Source organism: Temnothorax longispinosus, chromosome 5 (genome assembly GCF_030848805.1).
Source record: "Temnothorax longispinosus isolate EJ_2023e chromosome 5, Tlon_JGU_v1, whole genome shotgun sequence".
NCBI classification, from domain to species: Eukaryota; Metazoa; Arthropoda; class Insecta; order Hymenoptera; family Formicidae; genus Temnothorax; species Temnothorax longispinosus.
This window is the reverse complement of record NC_092362.1, coordinates 7908705-7925349: the sequence shown is the minus strand read 5'-3', so window position 1 is coordinate 7925349 and position 16645 is coordinate 7908705. Positions and strand designations below refer to the sequence as shown.

The 16645-nt window shown below is 33.6% G+C and overlaps 1 protein-coding gene and 1 long non-coding RNA gene across 2 annotated transcripts; both read left to right on the top strand.

The window, feature by feature from the left end:
• Positions 1–973: 973 nt before the first annotated feature.
• LOC139813422 (uncharacterized) lies at positions 974–6945 on the top strand. The gene is made up of 3 exons (XR_011732159.1): positions 974–2907; positions 2995–5866; positions 5987–6945. It is a non-coding gene; the product is annotated as an uncharacterized lncRNA (long non-coding RNA).
• A 777-nt stretch (positions 6946–7722) lies between these two features.
• LOC139813014 (BTB/POZ domain-containing protein KCTD9-like) lies at positions 7723–11972 on the top strand. Its single transcript, XM_071778253.1, has 7 exons — positions 7723–7915; positions 8659–8780; positions 8896–9069; positions 10112–10272; positions 10347–10573; positions 10881–11210; positions 11693–11972. Exons 1-7 carry the CDS (start codon positions 7868–7870, stop codon positions 11807–11809), a joined length of 1179 nt encoding a protein of 392 aa, XP_071634354.1. The 5' UTR covers positions 7723–7867; the 3' UTR covers positions 11810–11972.
• Positions 11973–16645: the final 4673 nt, after the last annotated feature.

Genomic DNA, 16645 nt, shown 5'->3' with positions numbered 1-16645 from the left:
TCGGATATCAAGGCGAATCGACTAATTATCGACTCTTTAATCCTACCACTAAACAAATAATTGCAGCCAGAGATGTCGTTATAAATGAAGTGCCTGTCCAAGATGTCGATTGCGGGGAGAGTAAGATCTCTATACCTGTAAACGATTATAGAAACTCCGTTGAAGAGCAGGCTGACCTTCACGGAGGAACGACACCGAGCCGGATTGGATACTTCGATTGATGAGAACAGAGATGTCGATGACAGAAATGGAAACGACAGATACAGCTTAAGAGAAAGGGACTTGATTAAACCACCATTGAGATACGAAGCGTGTTTTACTTTGTTCAACGAACCAAAGTCCTTTCAAGAAGCAACTTCCGGAGAAAATTCCGAGAATTGGAAATTAGCTATCCAAGAAGAACTTGATGCACATACGAAGAATGGAACATGGACCATAGTTCCAGCGCCACCCGACTGCAAACCAATAGGATGCAAGTGGGTATTCAAAATGAAGAAATCTCCCACGAATGAAAACATTCGATTCAAGGCTTGCCTATGTGCAAAAGGCTTCTCACAAAAAGCCGGAACTAATTTTGAAGAGATCTTCTCACCCGTCGTTCGATACGACTCGATAAGAGTTCTGCTAGCGATAGCCGCACGTGACGATTTAGAAATTGGACAGTTCGACATAAAAACCGCATTTTTATACGGAGAGTTAGAAGAGGACATTTATATGCAAATACCAGATGGAGTTGAAGTTGAAAGTAGCGAAATGGTCTGCAAATTAAATCGATCCTTATACGGTCTGAAACAAGCAGCCAGATGTTGGCACAAAAGATTCAAGAAAGCTTCAAAGGAATTCAATTTCAAAGTGAGCGAAGCGCATCAATGCGTGTTTTATGGTCACTTCGACGGAGAAATAGTTTATATCGGATTATATGTCGACGATGGTCTCATCCTAGCATCATCACGAAGATGCTCGAAGATGTTAAACAAGGTGCTCGACGCCTTACGTGAAAGCTTCGAGATAACCGAAGGCAATGCCAAAGTTTTTGTTGGAATGGAAATCCAGCGTAATCGTACGAACAAGACCATCTTTGTCCATCAACGTAATTACACAGATCGCACATTGACATATTTCGGTATGGATCAAGCAAAGCCTGTCTCCATTCCAGCCGATCCTCACACAACGTTGCATACAAGAGATAATAATAAAAATACTTTGAACGATTCAATTCCGTATCGAGAAGCCGTCGGCTCATTGTTGTTCTTGGCCACAGTATCAAGACCCGATATCTCTTACGCCGTCGGTTTCGTAAGTCGTTTCTTAAGTAAATATGATTTATCTCATTGGCACGCGGTACAAAGGATCTTGAAATATTTAGCAAAAACCAAAGACTACGGGATCTTGTATCAGGGAAATAGCGGAGAGTATTACGATTTAGTAGGGTATTCAGACTCAGATTTTGCCTCTGATTTAGACACTAGACGCTCAACGAGCGGTTATATATTTAAATTGGCAAATGGACCCGTAACTTGGAGATCCAAACGTCAAGACATTGTAAGTCTGAGCACAACGGAGGCGGAATATATCGCAGCTAGCCTAGCAAGTAGAGACGTAATATGGTTAAGGAAACTTTTGTCAGATATTGGACATCAATGTCCTGATTCAACGATGCTACATATCGATAATGAAAGTGCAATAAAGCTAATTAAGAATCAAGAATTTCATGCACGAACAAAGCACATCGATGTCCAGTATCATTTTATTCGCGAAGTATTCGAAAATAAGTAGATAGACGTTATGTACATTCCTAGCGAAGATCAACTGGCCGATGTATTCACAAAGGCTCTACCGCGCATACATTTCGAAAAATTAAGATATGCAATTGGAGTTATCGATCTCACACCCGCATAAGATACTAGAAAATACTCAAAAAGGGGGAGTGTTGGGATAATGCATCTTTCCTAAGATGAATTCAGATTACTTTTGTTTTTTTGCGTTTTCTACCTCTAATACTAAGTTTATGTTGCGCGCGCGGTAGATTGTAACTAGCGTTCTGACGCCGCACTTCCACGTGTGGCGCATACACATTAGGTCACTAGCCGACACCAGACGGCGTGCCTCTTCCGGCTACCCAGCGCCGCGCTCTCGATACTCTCGATCGTGTCGATTCTCAGATACATATTGTACGCAACGCAGAGCACACACAACTATTGTCGAGCGTGATATAATAAAGACCATCGTTTGCAAAGAAGACCTGTTCACACTGCATCTCCCGACCTGCGGTTCCTCAACACAAGTATTCACGTCCCTCTGCTGTCTGATGAACACATGCATCTTATTGATGAGTAGAAATGGCCTGTTATATACGATGTGGCTGGCACGGTCATTCACAGCATTAAAAAAATGAATATGACGGTTTGTGATGCATGCAGTCTGTCTTGTGGGAGGGTGATGGTTGTCATCCTTATGGTCATGTTGTTGAGCTCCGGAAGTACACTGAGAATGCCCTGTATTCTGTATCTGACGAATGTTTTCGTGCTATAATGAAGGCTGAAGTATCATTTAGAGAAACAAGAAATCTCCTCATTAATATAGAAAATTATGATATAGCCAAATTTATGGCTGAACAACTGAAGTATGTGTGGGAGGGCACCAACATTCTCTCATGCCATGATATCACAAAGAAAATTCTATATCGATTCTACACTATGCGTTTGAAAATGTGCACTTTGAAGGAGAATGCTAATCGAGCTGCTATAGTTAAAGAGTATTGTTTCAGCAGTAAGACAATGGCCATTGCATGCAGCTGTGCACCTCTGTGAAGTTGGCCGGACAACTTCAACGTATCGAACTTTAATTAATTGGAATCGATTGGTGGTCGTTTGGTGGTCTTTAATCGTCTAGTCCGATCGTTTGGTGGTTAGCCAATATTATGAATATTATGAAATTTCCGGTGTGAAGTTAGCCGGACAATTTTTTTTTTCAACCAATTTAACTTTTTTATAGCTCATTCGACGCGGAATCGTTTGGTGGTCACGAATATCACCAGTAAAACGTTTGGTGGTCAACCGTTTTCCCAGAAAATAGAAAAAACCGTATGCGCGTAATGCCGGACATATTACCTCTGTGCCACTAGTCGGAAAAATTGTATTTCCCATACAGCACAAAATATTTTTAAAATATTTTTAAAATATTTTTTAGGAAGATTAAAATAATTCACAAAAATATTTTTAGAGTGTTTTTATGTCCGCCAGATCATGTCAAAAAAATATTTTTTAAAATATTTTTAAAAAATTGCAAATAAATATATTCAGTAATATTTGTAACATTTTTTTAAAATATTGCTTTAAAAAATAAAATATGTTTAAAAGGGCATACAAATATTTCAAAAATATTTTTGTAATATTCCTAAAATATTTCTAAAAAAAATTAAAATTAATTCGTAAAATTTTTTAAAAATATTGTAAAAATATTGTAAAATAAAAAATACAAAATTTAATCATACTTATTTTTATTTATTATATGATACATAGATAGAATCTTTGATGTTTTAATCTACAAAAAATAAACTGGGTCCCAGTCTTGGCGCCAACTTTGGCCCGACACAGAGTACTAGTACGGGGACAACACATGATTACCATATCATACTCGCGGCGTGTTGCTTTTGTGCCGCGATCGTTACCTCCGGCGCTGCTTGAGCGAGAATTTCTCCAAGTCCAATTCGGTCTTTCGACACCGACTCGTGGCAATGTTGTGTTCGTATAAATTACACGACGGTGGCGATCGACTACGAACGCGAGCGAACGGGAAACGATGCTCCCCGCATCGACTTCGTTGTACCTGCCCCTTTCGTGTACGTATTCCACAAACGTTTTATACATTTGTACAAGCGAAACGCGTTTGCACGTCCATACGTATCGCTCGCGAGCGCACCGTACCTCTTATAGTACCCAACCGGCCGGCCGAGCGATCGGCGACGCACGGTCTTACGCACGGTCGCTTACGGGCGCCGGAGGCGAAATATCGAGACTTGACCATCGGGACTTGACCGCTGAGAGCGACGACGACACGAATTCGATTACCGTACGGAATATCCGGCAGCCGGTCTCGGAGGTCGACGATACGCCACGTTGATGCGAAGCGAGCCGAATGACACCATAATTCGGGGTACTTGTAACCGAGAGGCACGAACGCGGTCGTTACCTCCGGCGTGGGCTCTAGCAAAAAGTTCCCTTGCGGCGTGTTGCTTCCGCGCCGCGGTCGTTACCTCCGGCGCCGCTCAAGCAAAAAGTTTTTTAAGTTCCCTCGCGGCGTGTTGCTTTCGCGCGGTTGTTACCTCCGGCGCCGAGCGAAAATTTTCTAAGTTGACCCAATACATGCCCAGTACTGAGCCGATTCTCGGTCGTAAATCAATATCATTTCTGGCCTTATACACGGTCAGTACTGAGACGAGACTCGCCTCGGAACAGAATATGGTTGGATGGGGTCACCGAGACTGGCACAATACTGATCTAGCAGTTTATCCGTACTGGGGCAGTACCACCCATCAAGTCTTGGCAGCCAATATTGTGCCACTTCTAGGCCATGCGGACAACTCTGGAAGAAGTCCGACATTCGCACATGGGTTGCTAACTTATAGCTCTCGCTGTAAAAAAAATGTTATAGTTTAATCCGACAGAACTTGGATGCTGTACCGATTCGCCCCAGCGAAAGCCACACGCCGCGAGAGAACTTAGTTGCTCGGGCGACGCCGAAGGTAATGACCGCGGCGCGAAAGCAACACGCCACGAGGGGACCTGGAAAACTTTTGCTTGGGTGACGCCGGAGGTAACGACCGAGGCGCGAAAGCAACACGCCGCGAGGAGACTTAGAAAATTTAAAATAATATTTTTTAAATATTTTGAAACAAGATTATAAAACAATATATATGTAGATTTAAATTAATATTTTAAAAATATATTTCAAATATTTAAGAAAATATTATCTGGATGGTAAAGAAAAACATTTTAAAAAATATTTCTAAAAAATTCTTAAAATATTTCTAAAAATGTTACTACAAAATATTTTTAAGCCATTTTAAAATATTCCTAAAACCATTTTAAAATGTTTTTTGCAATATTTTTATAAAAATATTTAGACATATTTTTGGAAAATATTTTGTGCTGTATGGGTTATCACCCAAATTGACTTTGATAGGGCTCAATCGACGCGGAATCGTTTGGTAGTCACGAATATTGTCATTAAAACGTTTGGTAGTCAATCGTTTTCCTAAAAAATAGCAAAAACCGTATGCGCATAATGCCGGACATATCACCTCTGTGCCATTAGTCGGAAAAATTGTATTTATTACCCAAATTGACTTTGATAGGTCTCAATCGACGCAGAATCGTTTGGTGGTCACGAATATCGTCATTAAATGTTTGGTGGTCAATCGTTTTTTTAAGAAATAGATAAAACCATACTCTCTCACGCCATTGGTCGCATGACTCCGTGAGCTCGGTAATTTGATGAATAAACATTATTTATCAATCAAAATGACTTTCATACGGCTCAATCGACGCGGAATCGTTTGGTGGTCACGAATATCATCAATAAAACGTTTGGTGGTCAACCGTTTTCCTAAAAAATAGAAAATACCGTACGCTCACGCCATTGGTCGTATGACTCTGTGACATTAGTTGGATAAATATTATTTATCAATCAAATTGACTTTTATTCAAGGTGGAATTGGTGGAACGCAATGGACAATCCGGTTGCTCTGACATGCTAACTCAAATGGCAAGAATAAGTACTTCTCAGCGGTAATAACATTTGAGTCTCTTTTAATTGGATTGTGGCAGGGCGTTTGAGATAACCTGCTCTTCACCCTGCACAGCTGGTACATCTTTACAAACTTAATTAGCAACTATCGCTTATAGCTGCAGGCTTATTAGCCTGTATATTTATTTATTTCAGTATAAAATAATTTTTAAAACGTTTATATTAATTCTGATTGCAGACGGACCTTCGGGAACACTATAGTGGTGGGTACAAAAACGCCGAACTGTTTGAAAAAACTGTTTTCCAGCAAAAACGAACGAACTGTTTTTTTCAAATGAATCCAAACAGTTGAATCGGTCTGATTTGTGTCTCCTTTCTCCCCACTGCTCACTTTCCTTTCAAAAGAACTAGGGGTCGATTCTGTATCTTGGGACGAGGTAAAAATTACAAAAGTGAGGAAATTTACTAGAGAATCTACAATTTCATTTGTCGAAATCTAGTAAATCTGTTCACTTTTGTAATTTTCACCTCGTCTCAAAATACAGAATCGACCTCCTGCCTCATTGCGTAAACTCTGCTCTAACAGAAAAGCTGCAAGCTTATTGGCTAAAAACTGTGCGATAGCCAATCAATTTGCAGCCTTTCTGTTAGAACAGAGTTTGCGCATACGTTTCTCGTTAGAAAATCGGGCCCCTGGGCTGCGTTCGGAAACGTCACCCGGGTACATACACTACATGGGTATACTCCTTTCTCCTTCTAACTCGCTGAGCTCCTTCTAACACTCGGATTGGTGGAAAAGACATCAACATGTTTACCCAAATTTGGCTGAATTGATTAGAACAAGATGTAATATGGTGGCAATGTCCGTGCCATATGTGAAAGACTTTTTTCTAAGACAGGAAACCTAATAAGCGACAGAAGGACACGACTGACATCGAAGAAAGTAGAAATGATTATGTTCTTAAATGCAAATTCGAATTTTGAATTCTAAAATTTTGGTTAATTTTTTTTATTCTATTCTCCATTATTCTCCAATAACTTTGGTTAATTTTTTATATTTCGTCAACGTAATAAAACAAATACGTTAACTTTTTATATTTTGTCAGCGTAATAAAACTAATCTGTGAACTTTTTTCCATTCTGTCTAATCTTTGGTTAATTTTTTATATTCTGTCAATGTAATAAACTAGTCTTATAAATCTATCTAATTATGATATTTATTTATTTCATTTTTCAAAATTATCCATATTTTCAGGTTTAGATACTTCAGTTATAATTATTTTAAGTAAACTAAAAATTTTATTAAAACTATTTTACATTCGAACAGTGTGCAACCTTTTAATTATTCGTGCGTCATAATTGTATTTTTTCTGTTTTAACCTGTTTTTTTTAACAGTTTTTAAAAACAGTTGTCATTTTTCAACAAACAATTCGTTGGTGTTTTGTAAAAACAACAGAAACGCCCACCACTAGAACACTAGCGCCTTCTTCTTTTAACATGAATAACTAAATATCTATATTTCGGCTAATTACCGAGTTTATAAATATTTAATTAAAATTATCTGGGTGACTCACAAACCTTTTAATCACACTTCGTAACTCTTCATACAAAATACAAACGATTCCGTATAAAAACTTTTATTAATTTATCTATTTCGGCTAAATGCATAGTGTAAAAATAATTAATTAATTACAATTAAACGAATGACTCACAAACCTTTTCAATTGCACTTCAAAAGTCTTCATACGAAATACAAACGATTTCATATGGTAGATTCTTTCCCGGACATTCATTTCCGGTCAAATACATACGAATGATTCTTTCTCGGACATTCAATTCCGGTCAAATACATACGAATGTGTACGAATGAACGACGCGACGTGTGACGCTTTGACGCTTATTGGAAACTCAATCTTAATCCATGCCATGCGCATCGTGTGCAACGAACTTTAACTCAATACACATGCGAACTAGCACGAAAAATTGCATCGTGTGCTATTGACGTTAGATTAGAGGTTAGAGTTGGTTGGAATTGGTTAAGTCTGTTTTAAACTAATAATCTTGCAGATTTTGGAATTATTTATAGTTTATTCATTTAAAAAGAAGCAGTATCATACAATGAAGAGAGTTATTGTTTTTGTTAATGGAACTGATGTTAATGGCAAGGTAGTGCTATGTTTCGCTCATATTAAATTTTGTATTTGTACCTATAATATTTTTAAGGTTACTTTATTATTCGTAAATTGGTTCTTTTATATACAAATGTAAATTAGGAACTATGGGCAATTATATTTTTATTAAAAACACTGGGCGAGAGCAAAATTATAATATCAATTGCATATTTAGGGAAGTCTATTGCAATAATAAATTACAATTTGCAGTATTCCGTTTTTAATAAAAAAATGGAGAGATACAACTTGCTATGTGTACCAATGTTAAGCAGTGAAATATAGTTATGTTTCAAAAAGTAGAAAGCGTTAAATTAGCTAAAAGTTACGACTGAATAATAGTATAAGAAAATAAGTGTAATACAAAATAAAACGTATGATTTTGATCAAGTGAAAGAATCAATGCATTCCTGACTGTTCTATGAACCAAAAGCATTTATTTCTTGGTGCATAAAGAAATTAATACAACACTGTAAATACTGTTGACAAACAGGAAAATTATGTTGAAAACAAATGTAATTGTTTTATTGCGAGCATCGGTACTTTTTGAATAAAAACATGATTGCCCTTATGAAATGTTTTTTCGTTTAACCTTGTAATATTTACCAATGTATTAAATTAAACTGATATACCATTCTTGACGGTTAAACTTGTAAAAATTAAAAGTAATATATTCAATAGGCCAAAATATATTTAATTTTAATAATTTATATTTTACAATATGTACTTGGTTTACTATAGGTATTTATAGTGACTCATTCGTTGGACGAATTATTGACGGCAGCTAGTACAAAATTTGGAATAACTGCCAAGAGAATTTTTACGTCACAAGGTGGTGAAATTGATGATATTAAGCTCATTAGGTAAAATGCTTGCTTATTTGTTTTTACAAATATTTTGTTTATATATATTTATGTGTTGAAAATTTTTGTGTATATTATTTTATTAAAATATTAAACAATCTTTTTCCCCTCACAGAGACGACGATATTTTGTATGTTTCAAAAGGAGAAAACTTTATATATACAAATAAGATTTGTCATAATCAACCAAGCAGGAATTCAGAATGGATTACATTAAATGTTGGAGGAAAATATTTTACTACAACTGGAGATACTTTAACAAAGAAAGAACCTACGAGTATGTTGGCAAGGTATATTATCTTTTTCAAATCAATCAACCTTCATTATGATAAATTTATACAGATTTGCACTTGTTTTCAAGGGGGGAGACTCATGTCTTTGACCCTTTTTTTTGATAATTTTTTGTAAAGAACTGAGAGTATTTATTGAATGCTAATAAAATACATGATAATGTTGCCGATCAAATGTACAAGAAAAATTTTTTTTATAGTAGAAAAAATACAAAGTGCAGCTGCTCGAAGTTGTCGTCTAGATTTTGCGCGAGAGAATGCCCAGGTCCTTGTAATGAACTGAAATCAATGAACCAAAAATTTTTCGTTAAATTATGATCCTCCGATGTGCATGGACCAAAAATTGAAAAATATATAGAGGACGTTTTAACAAAATTTGAAATTTTTTTAAAACGTCTTCTATTTTTCAATTTCTTTTTTTTTGCTAAATTTAGGTTCATGCGCATCGGAGGATCATAATTTAACGAAAAAATTTTGGTTTGTTGATTTTAGTTCATTACAAGGACCTGAGCATTCTCCCGCGCAAAATCTAGACGACAACTTCGAGCAGCTGCAGCGCCGCCATTTTGCATTTTTTCTACTATAAAAAAATTTTTTCTTGTACATTTGATCGTCAACATTATCATGTATTTTATTAGGATTTAATAAATACTCTCAGTTCTTTATAAAATATTATCAAAAAAGGGTCAAAGACATGAGTCTCCCCCCTTAATACATTTAAATCATTTCTTAGTATAATTAAAACTAATGTTCTCATAGTTATATTTTCTTATGAGTTACAGTTTGAGAATATAGAATTGAGCAATTAGCAGTGGTTGATTTAATACTAAAATCAAATTTTAAATTATAATTAAATATAATTGAAATAAAATCCGCAGTCTAAAATATTTTTAATAAAGATGATTTATTAAAGCTAGACTTAAAACTTGTACTGGATCGTCGGAATAGATGTTAAATAGAATACGAGAGAAAGAGATAAAATTTGTAGAGCGAGTTTTATTTGTATTAGAATAATGTAATAATAATATGACATTTTATATAGAATGTTTACAGAAACTGAAAATATTGAGCATGCGATACAGCCAAGTAGACGAGATCATCGCGGAGCATATTTGATTGACAGAAGTCCTACTTATTTCGAACCATTGTTAAATTACTTGAGGCATGGTCAAATGATACTTGATTCCAATGTTAATGTAGCTGGTATATATTCGCAAATCATGTTTATGACAGAGAGTATAATTATTTATTGTAATAAGACCAATATTTTAATACAGGAGTTTTGGCAGAAGCTTGTTTTTATGGTATTGAAGGCGCTATTCGAATCCTTACTACAATGTTGGAAAAAGAAGAATTGCATAAGGAGGGTCTTGTATCTCTAACTCGCAAAGATGTACTTAAGGCAATTATGTCTACGTCAACTAACGCAGAACTTAGGTTCCAGGGAGTTGATTTTGTAAGAGCCGATCTTTCGAAACTAGATCTTAGGAATATTAATTTCAAGGTACATTTACTTTGCACACAATCCATAGGATAAAATGGAGCCAATGGAGCATAATGCGATTTTTCGCGCTAGATCATATGCGATCTAGTAAAATATTAAACGTGTATATATGCATAAATTTCTATAGATTGCGCGCTCCCATTGAAGGTGTGACAATAGCATTATTGAAAAGAGACAATTAATAAGTCAGATATTTAAAAATTTACGTACTCTGGAAAATCGCATTATGTTTTATTGATTTTAATTGATACGATGGAAGTGATGTTAACGAAAAGTCATAGCTGTATTTACACATTTTTTATTATAGTACGCCATTATGCATCACTGTAGTCTGGCAGGTGCTAATCTGTCGGGATGCTGTTTCGAACGCGCTGATTTATCCCATGCCAATTTGCAAGGCGCACAACTTGTATGTGTTAAAATGTCATGTGCAAATCTAGCTGCAGCCAACCTGCATTCGTGTAATTTTGAAGATCCTGGTGGTCTGCCGGCAAACATGGAAGGTGTAAATTTGAAAGGTGCTAATCTTGAAGGCAGTAACATGGCAGCCGTCAACCTCCGAGTGGCCACATTAAAGAATGCTATTCTTAGGAATTGCATTTTGAGATCAGCTGTTTTAGCTGGAGCTGATTTAGAGGTACCAATCTCGTTTTTATGTATATTGTCTTTAGGGCGCGGATAGATGAGCAACTTTGTCACGCGACAGAATCGCCCGTTTGTCTGCGCCGTTCGAATAGGGGCTCTCTCCCCCCCCCTCCCCCGCCAAACAGAATATAACTACTACGTAATATACAGGAGTAACACGAAAATATAACGGATGTTATACCTAATTAATGTCGATGTTATATAACCCTTTTTATTAATATATTATACAGGGTGAGTTTTATTTTGTGTACGAATTATCTCCGTCAATTATCTCAAAAAGTATTGGTTTATCGGATAAAAGTTGCGAGGATTCAGAGGAGTCCGATAAACGATCTTATTAGATTTTGGGTTATTCGTGTTGGGCTATATATGTCAGTATTTGCTGGGATCTGTTAATAGCGTTTCTTAACATTTCCATTTTTTACTATTATATCTATATGCACTTACATATTCATGCTTGTATCATTTTTTCAGTGCTGTGATTTATCTGGCTCCGATCTGCAAGATGCAAATTTGCGCGGCGCAAATTTGAAGGATGCTGCCTTTGAACTAATGTTAACACCATTGCATATGTCTCAAACAATCCGATAACAATGAATGTCACGCTGCACATATTACTGCAGCTTAATTTCTGTAATAAACGTTTCTACAGTTTTATATAATTTATAATAATTTGAATGTAAATAATTGAATGTTGAGCTACATACTACTATTTTTGTGTTTTATTAAATACAAGAAGTATTACATTCTCAAATGTTTGAACAGTGATATTATTAAAATACAAACATAGCATTTATTTAAATTATTGTGTGTAATTAAATATATGTGTGTACATGCAAGCGTGCGTGTGTGTGTGCGCGCTTGCGCGCGTGTATGAGATAATTTTTTCGTTATTATTTTACTTTTAATATTATATATTACAGAAATTGCAGAAATTGATGTACAAATCTGATGTAAAGAATAGTAATATTTTCAACTTGTGTTAATTTTATACATTTATTCGCTTATGTTAATTCTTTTATACATTAATTTCTTTTTTTTTATAACATGTTTAATTTTTTTGTCTTTTTTTATCGTTGCTCAAATTAATTACCCATAATTAAATGTTTTATTATAAAGTTTCGTTACATCTTATTACAAGTAACATATATATCTAATTGATATTATTGATATTTTGAACGTTAAATATTCTAAAGTTTGAAGAAATATGCTATTTATACAATGTTTTAAACAGTTATATGTTATAATTAAAAACTAAGCGAGAAATCTAAATATATATTTGACGGTAAAAGTGATTAATAGATATAGAAACTCTCATATATGTAATATTGTTGGGTCGTTAATTAAATCAATGGAATTTTTCTGAGAAAAATATATAAGATTAATATGTCAAAAGAATATGCAAAATAATATATATATATATATATATGTATGTATATTAAGACATGCTACTGTAGATAATCCTACGTACATAACGTATAACAATACGTACATAACGAGTGAAACACAAATATAACTCTGTATATTGTATCAGCGACAGAAGCTTAAATTTATTTGACGAGTTTACTTATTTTAAATATTTATTGCAAGTTTAGTTGTAATTTAGTTTTTGATTACATATCGTATTATATATCAATGAATAGTTTAGTACATGTTGTAAATAATAGTGTGTATAATGTATAATTAGAACTATTTATTAAAAATTGTGATATTTCTATCTATAACATTTATCGTAGTACAAATAAGGCACACATAAAATATGTCGAATATGCATTTATATTTATAATTGCATTAAATTTTATTAGAATAAATTTATGTACATATTTAATTTTCTAATTCAGCTATGTAAAACTGTCTTGTACGCTGACGTAATACTTGAAATAAAAATTTGTTTATTTGCAAAACTTGAGATAACATCACGATGTACGCGACTATGAATATAACTTATTTCCTTAAAATTATTTCTTAAAATTACAAGAGGAATAAGAAAAGACGTTAGAGATATTTGTATTCAAAATTTATTCTCTAAAACGTTACATTTTTTGTTATGTATTTTTTGCTAACAAATAATATCATGCAGCCCCACGCATGCAGGCATGCGCACACACAATGCAATATGTAATAGATTTTCTATTTATTATTTATATTAAGTCTGACGCATGATTTTTTAATAGAATAATATTTAGATTTTGCAATCAATATTATTTAATAATATTTTTATTATTTTTTAAATTAAGTTTTTCAAATTGATTCAACAAACAAGGCAACAGCAGTTTACATCAGTTACTCCGTTAAATTAATTTACAACAATTGCGAATTTGTCGTTGGGCATACGAATATATATTCCGCAATTCACAACGATATATGTGTAAACTAACGTTCCATTTCATAATTTATCCAACATATATATTTATCGAATGCGCATTGTGAGCTTTGAGCAGAACATTAAATATATATAGCTGTCTTTGTACTATTTTCTAAAATTGAAAATAGATAACTTATTGATGAAAAAGATTACGCAAATAAAGTTTTCTAAAACTGTTCGTCAATGTAATGAGACAAACTAGATGAAGCAAATTGAAAAAAGTGGCTTAAAAAAAAGTAGAATATAATAGAAGACATTAATGATCTGGTTTATAAAATTGCCTAATAAGGAAGATTGAGATTGCTCTTTTGTTGAATTTTGTGATTGATTAAAAATAAATATTTTTTATAATCTTCCTTATATTTCGTGAGATGTAACGTTTGCCTCATGATCTATCTTGGGTAATTGATAATTTCATATATCTGTACGCATGACTGTGCTTTACAGAAATGAGAAATGCCTATAGTATTATATAATTATCTAGTAATTATTTTGACATTTAGTTAGCTATATACCAGTATTGATAAACAACTCCGTGATGCCAATGTGCAAAGAAAAACTAATTTTCACGAGCTAAAACATTTGTATTCGCGACTATATCTATTTTATTAGCGAGCAATATTTTCCTCTACAATAAAACAGATGAAATAAAAAAAAATTTACGGTATTATCGCGCATTTACATAATTTTATAGCGACAAATACGCCCCAGAATGCTCTTTGAAATTTCTCATCTTGTCTCAATTTTCTGCTCTTTTCGAAACGGAAATATGTGAAGAAAAATGTAAGCGGGAAACAATTATATGCGAATAATGCAATTATTACAATGAATACGAAATAAAAATATCAAAGAAATGAAGTCTCCTTTAATTGATTATTAAAAGAGCACTTTCTCTATTAGGTATGATAAGTTGTTTTCGCGCAAGTTCTGATGTATTACATAAATTAATTTCCTGTCCAATGTCAGATTATGAGGTCTTTGCAAAAGGTAAAGTAAACCGCACCGAAAGTCGATAGGCTCTTACCTCGATCATAAAACGACAGATCTTTATGAAATTAAATTATGTTGTAAAGTGAACCACAACGAACCGATGCCCAAAACTTTAGCATAGGTTGACGATAAAAATTTTAAAAATATCAGTATTGAAATTCGCATTTTTAACACAGGACATATGGTAAACACTAAAATTTTTATCGGAAGTGATGTATTTTCTTGGCAAGTTTGCGAGCCAGGTAAACAAAAAACTAAGGAATTGTAGTTAAAATAATAATCTTTCTAATGATAAGAAGAAAACTTGGTGTTGACGATAAGTTATAAAAGATATTGTAGTTTTAATATGACGTACGACAGGTTAGGCGAATGATCTTCCGAGTGTCAAAATCGCGCGAAGTTTCTAACCTCATTTGCACATGTCTTTTCTCTGCGCTGTATGGTAGCGGCATAATTATTCTCTCGCGCATTGACAACCTTTATTTCCGAGAATTTTCCTTTCATTTTCCCTCTCAGCATTCTCACGTTATATCTTTCTTTTGGCTCCATCTCTTCATCGCATCAATCGCTACAACGCTACACGGCTACACCTCACTTAGCTGCAGACTGCTACAGAGTACTACAGACGACGTTGTAACACGCGCATGTTATTATTCTGCTCTTTAGCACTGACGTAGTCAACTGACTTATTGTATAAATTTTAATATTTACACTAATAGAACATATAACTTACTCTTACACTATGTAAAAATCATCATTTATTTTTTTATTTAATTTTCCGATAATTTTATAACCAATTATTAGTGATAATTTTTCGGTTGCTACATTGATTAGAGCAGCCGGGTAAGAGCCTCCTTAATGCCATCATTAGAGCAACATTATGAAGGCAGCGCATATATCTTTATACTCTATTAGCAAAGGCAAATTCAGTGATATTCATGTTCTTTGATCAATTCAATTTATTTCAGCATTATATCCTAAATATTGAATCGTATTACGATATGAACATTTATTATCTAAATTCCATGTGAGGCGGCTTTATGAAAATTTAGATAAAAATCAAAATTTTTACTTATTCTTGCATTAGCTATTATTCACTTCTAGTACCCAAAATGCTTAAAGGATGTATGGGTCGTACAGTCCTTGCTAAAATTTGAACTTTCAATAAAAGAAGACTTTGCATGTATGTCAAACAACTCAAAATTTTTTATATGTTAGAAGGGATTACCGTTAACAGTTTGAGTATGATTTTTTGTTATTTAAATAATTAGTATTGTTTAAACAATTAAAAAAATTTTTTTGTGGAAAAAAATTTTGAAACTTAAAATACAATATCAATGATGTATGTTTTACACATAAAAAAAATTTAAGAAATATCTTAATGGTTTATTTATATTTTATTTATATTTACAGTAAAAATGTCACGTCTCCATAAGGGATAATGTTAATTTTATCAACTTTAAACTTAAATAACTTTTAAATAACTTCGAAATTTTACAGAGTATTTTTAATTTAATTTAGAAACACGTTACAGCACTTTCTGAATATATTTGAAATTCCACAAAGTAAGTGTTTATTCCGCCAACGATATTGAACCAAAACTAAATATATTTCTTTCGACAACAATTGGCAATCCATACATATAGTTAGATCACTTGATAAGGACCCGAAGCCTGGGTCGAAACGTCGTGTATTAGATCACTTGATAAGGACCCGAAGCCTAGGTCGAAACGTGTAACTATATGTATGGATTGCCAATTGTTGTCGAAAGAAATATATTTATATTTGAAATTCCTCCAATACATCCTTAATTACAATAACTTTTAAACCAGTAAGAGAATTGTGCTGAAATTTTACACAGATACTTATAGACGTAATAATAGAACAATCTATTAAAATTTTTAGATTTTTGGTAATGCTTTGAGATGTCACCCTTGAGATGTTTAGTTTTTAAGTGGAGATTTAAATTTTAATCTAGATTTATAATAATCCGTTTTAATATTAAAATAATTAATAAACTATTCAAATTATTATTTAAAAAACGATTCAATAATTTATGTACAGTTAAAATT

Coding starts and splice junctions, on each gene's coding strand:
- LOC139813014 (XM_071778253.1), top strand. CDS start 7,868: ATGAAGAGAGTTATTGTTTTTGTTAATGGAACTGATGTTAATGGCAAG. Junction 8,781..8,895: donor GATGATATTAAGCTCATTAG/GTAAAATGCTTG, acceptor TTCCCCTCACAG/AGACGACGATATTTTGTATG. Junction 11,211..11,692: donor TAGCTGGAGCTGATTTAGAG/GTACCAATCTCG, acceptor TCATTTTTTCAG/TGCTGTGATTTATCTGGCTC.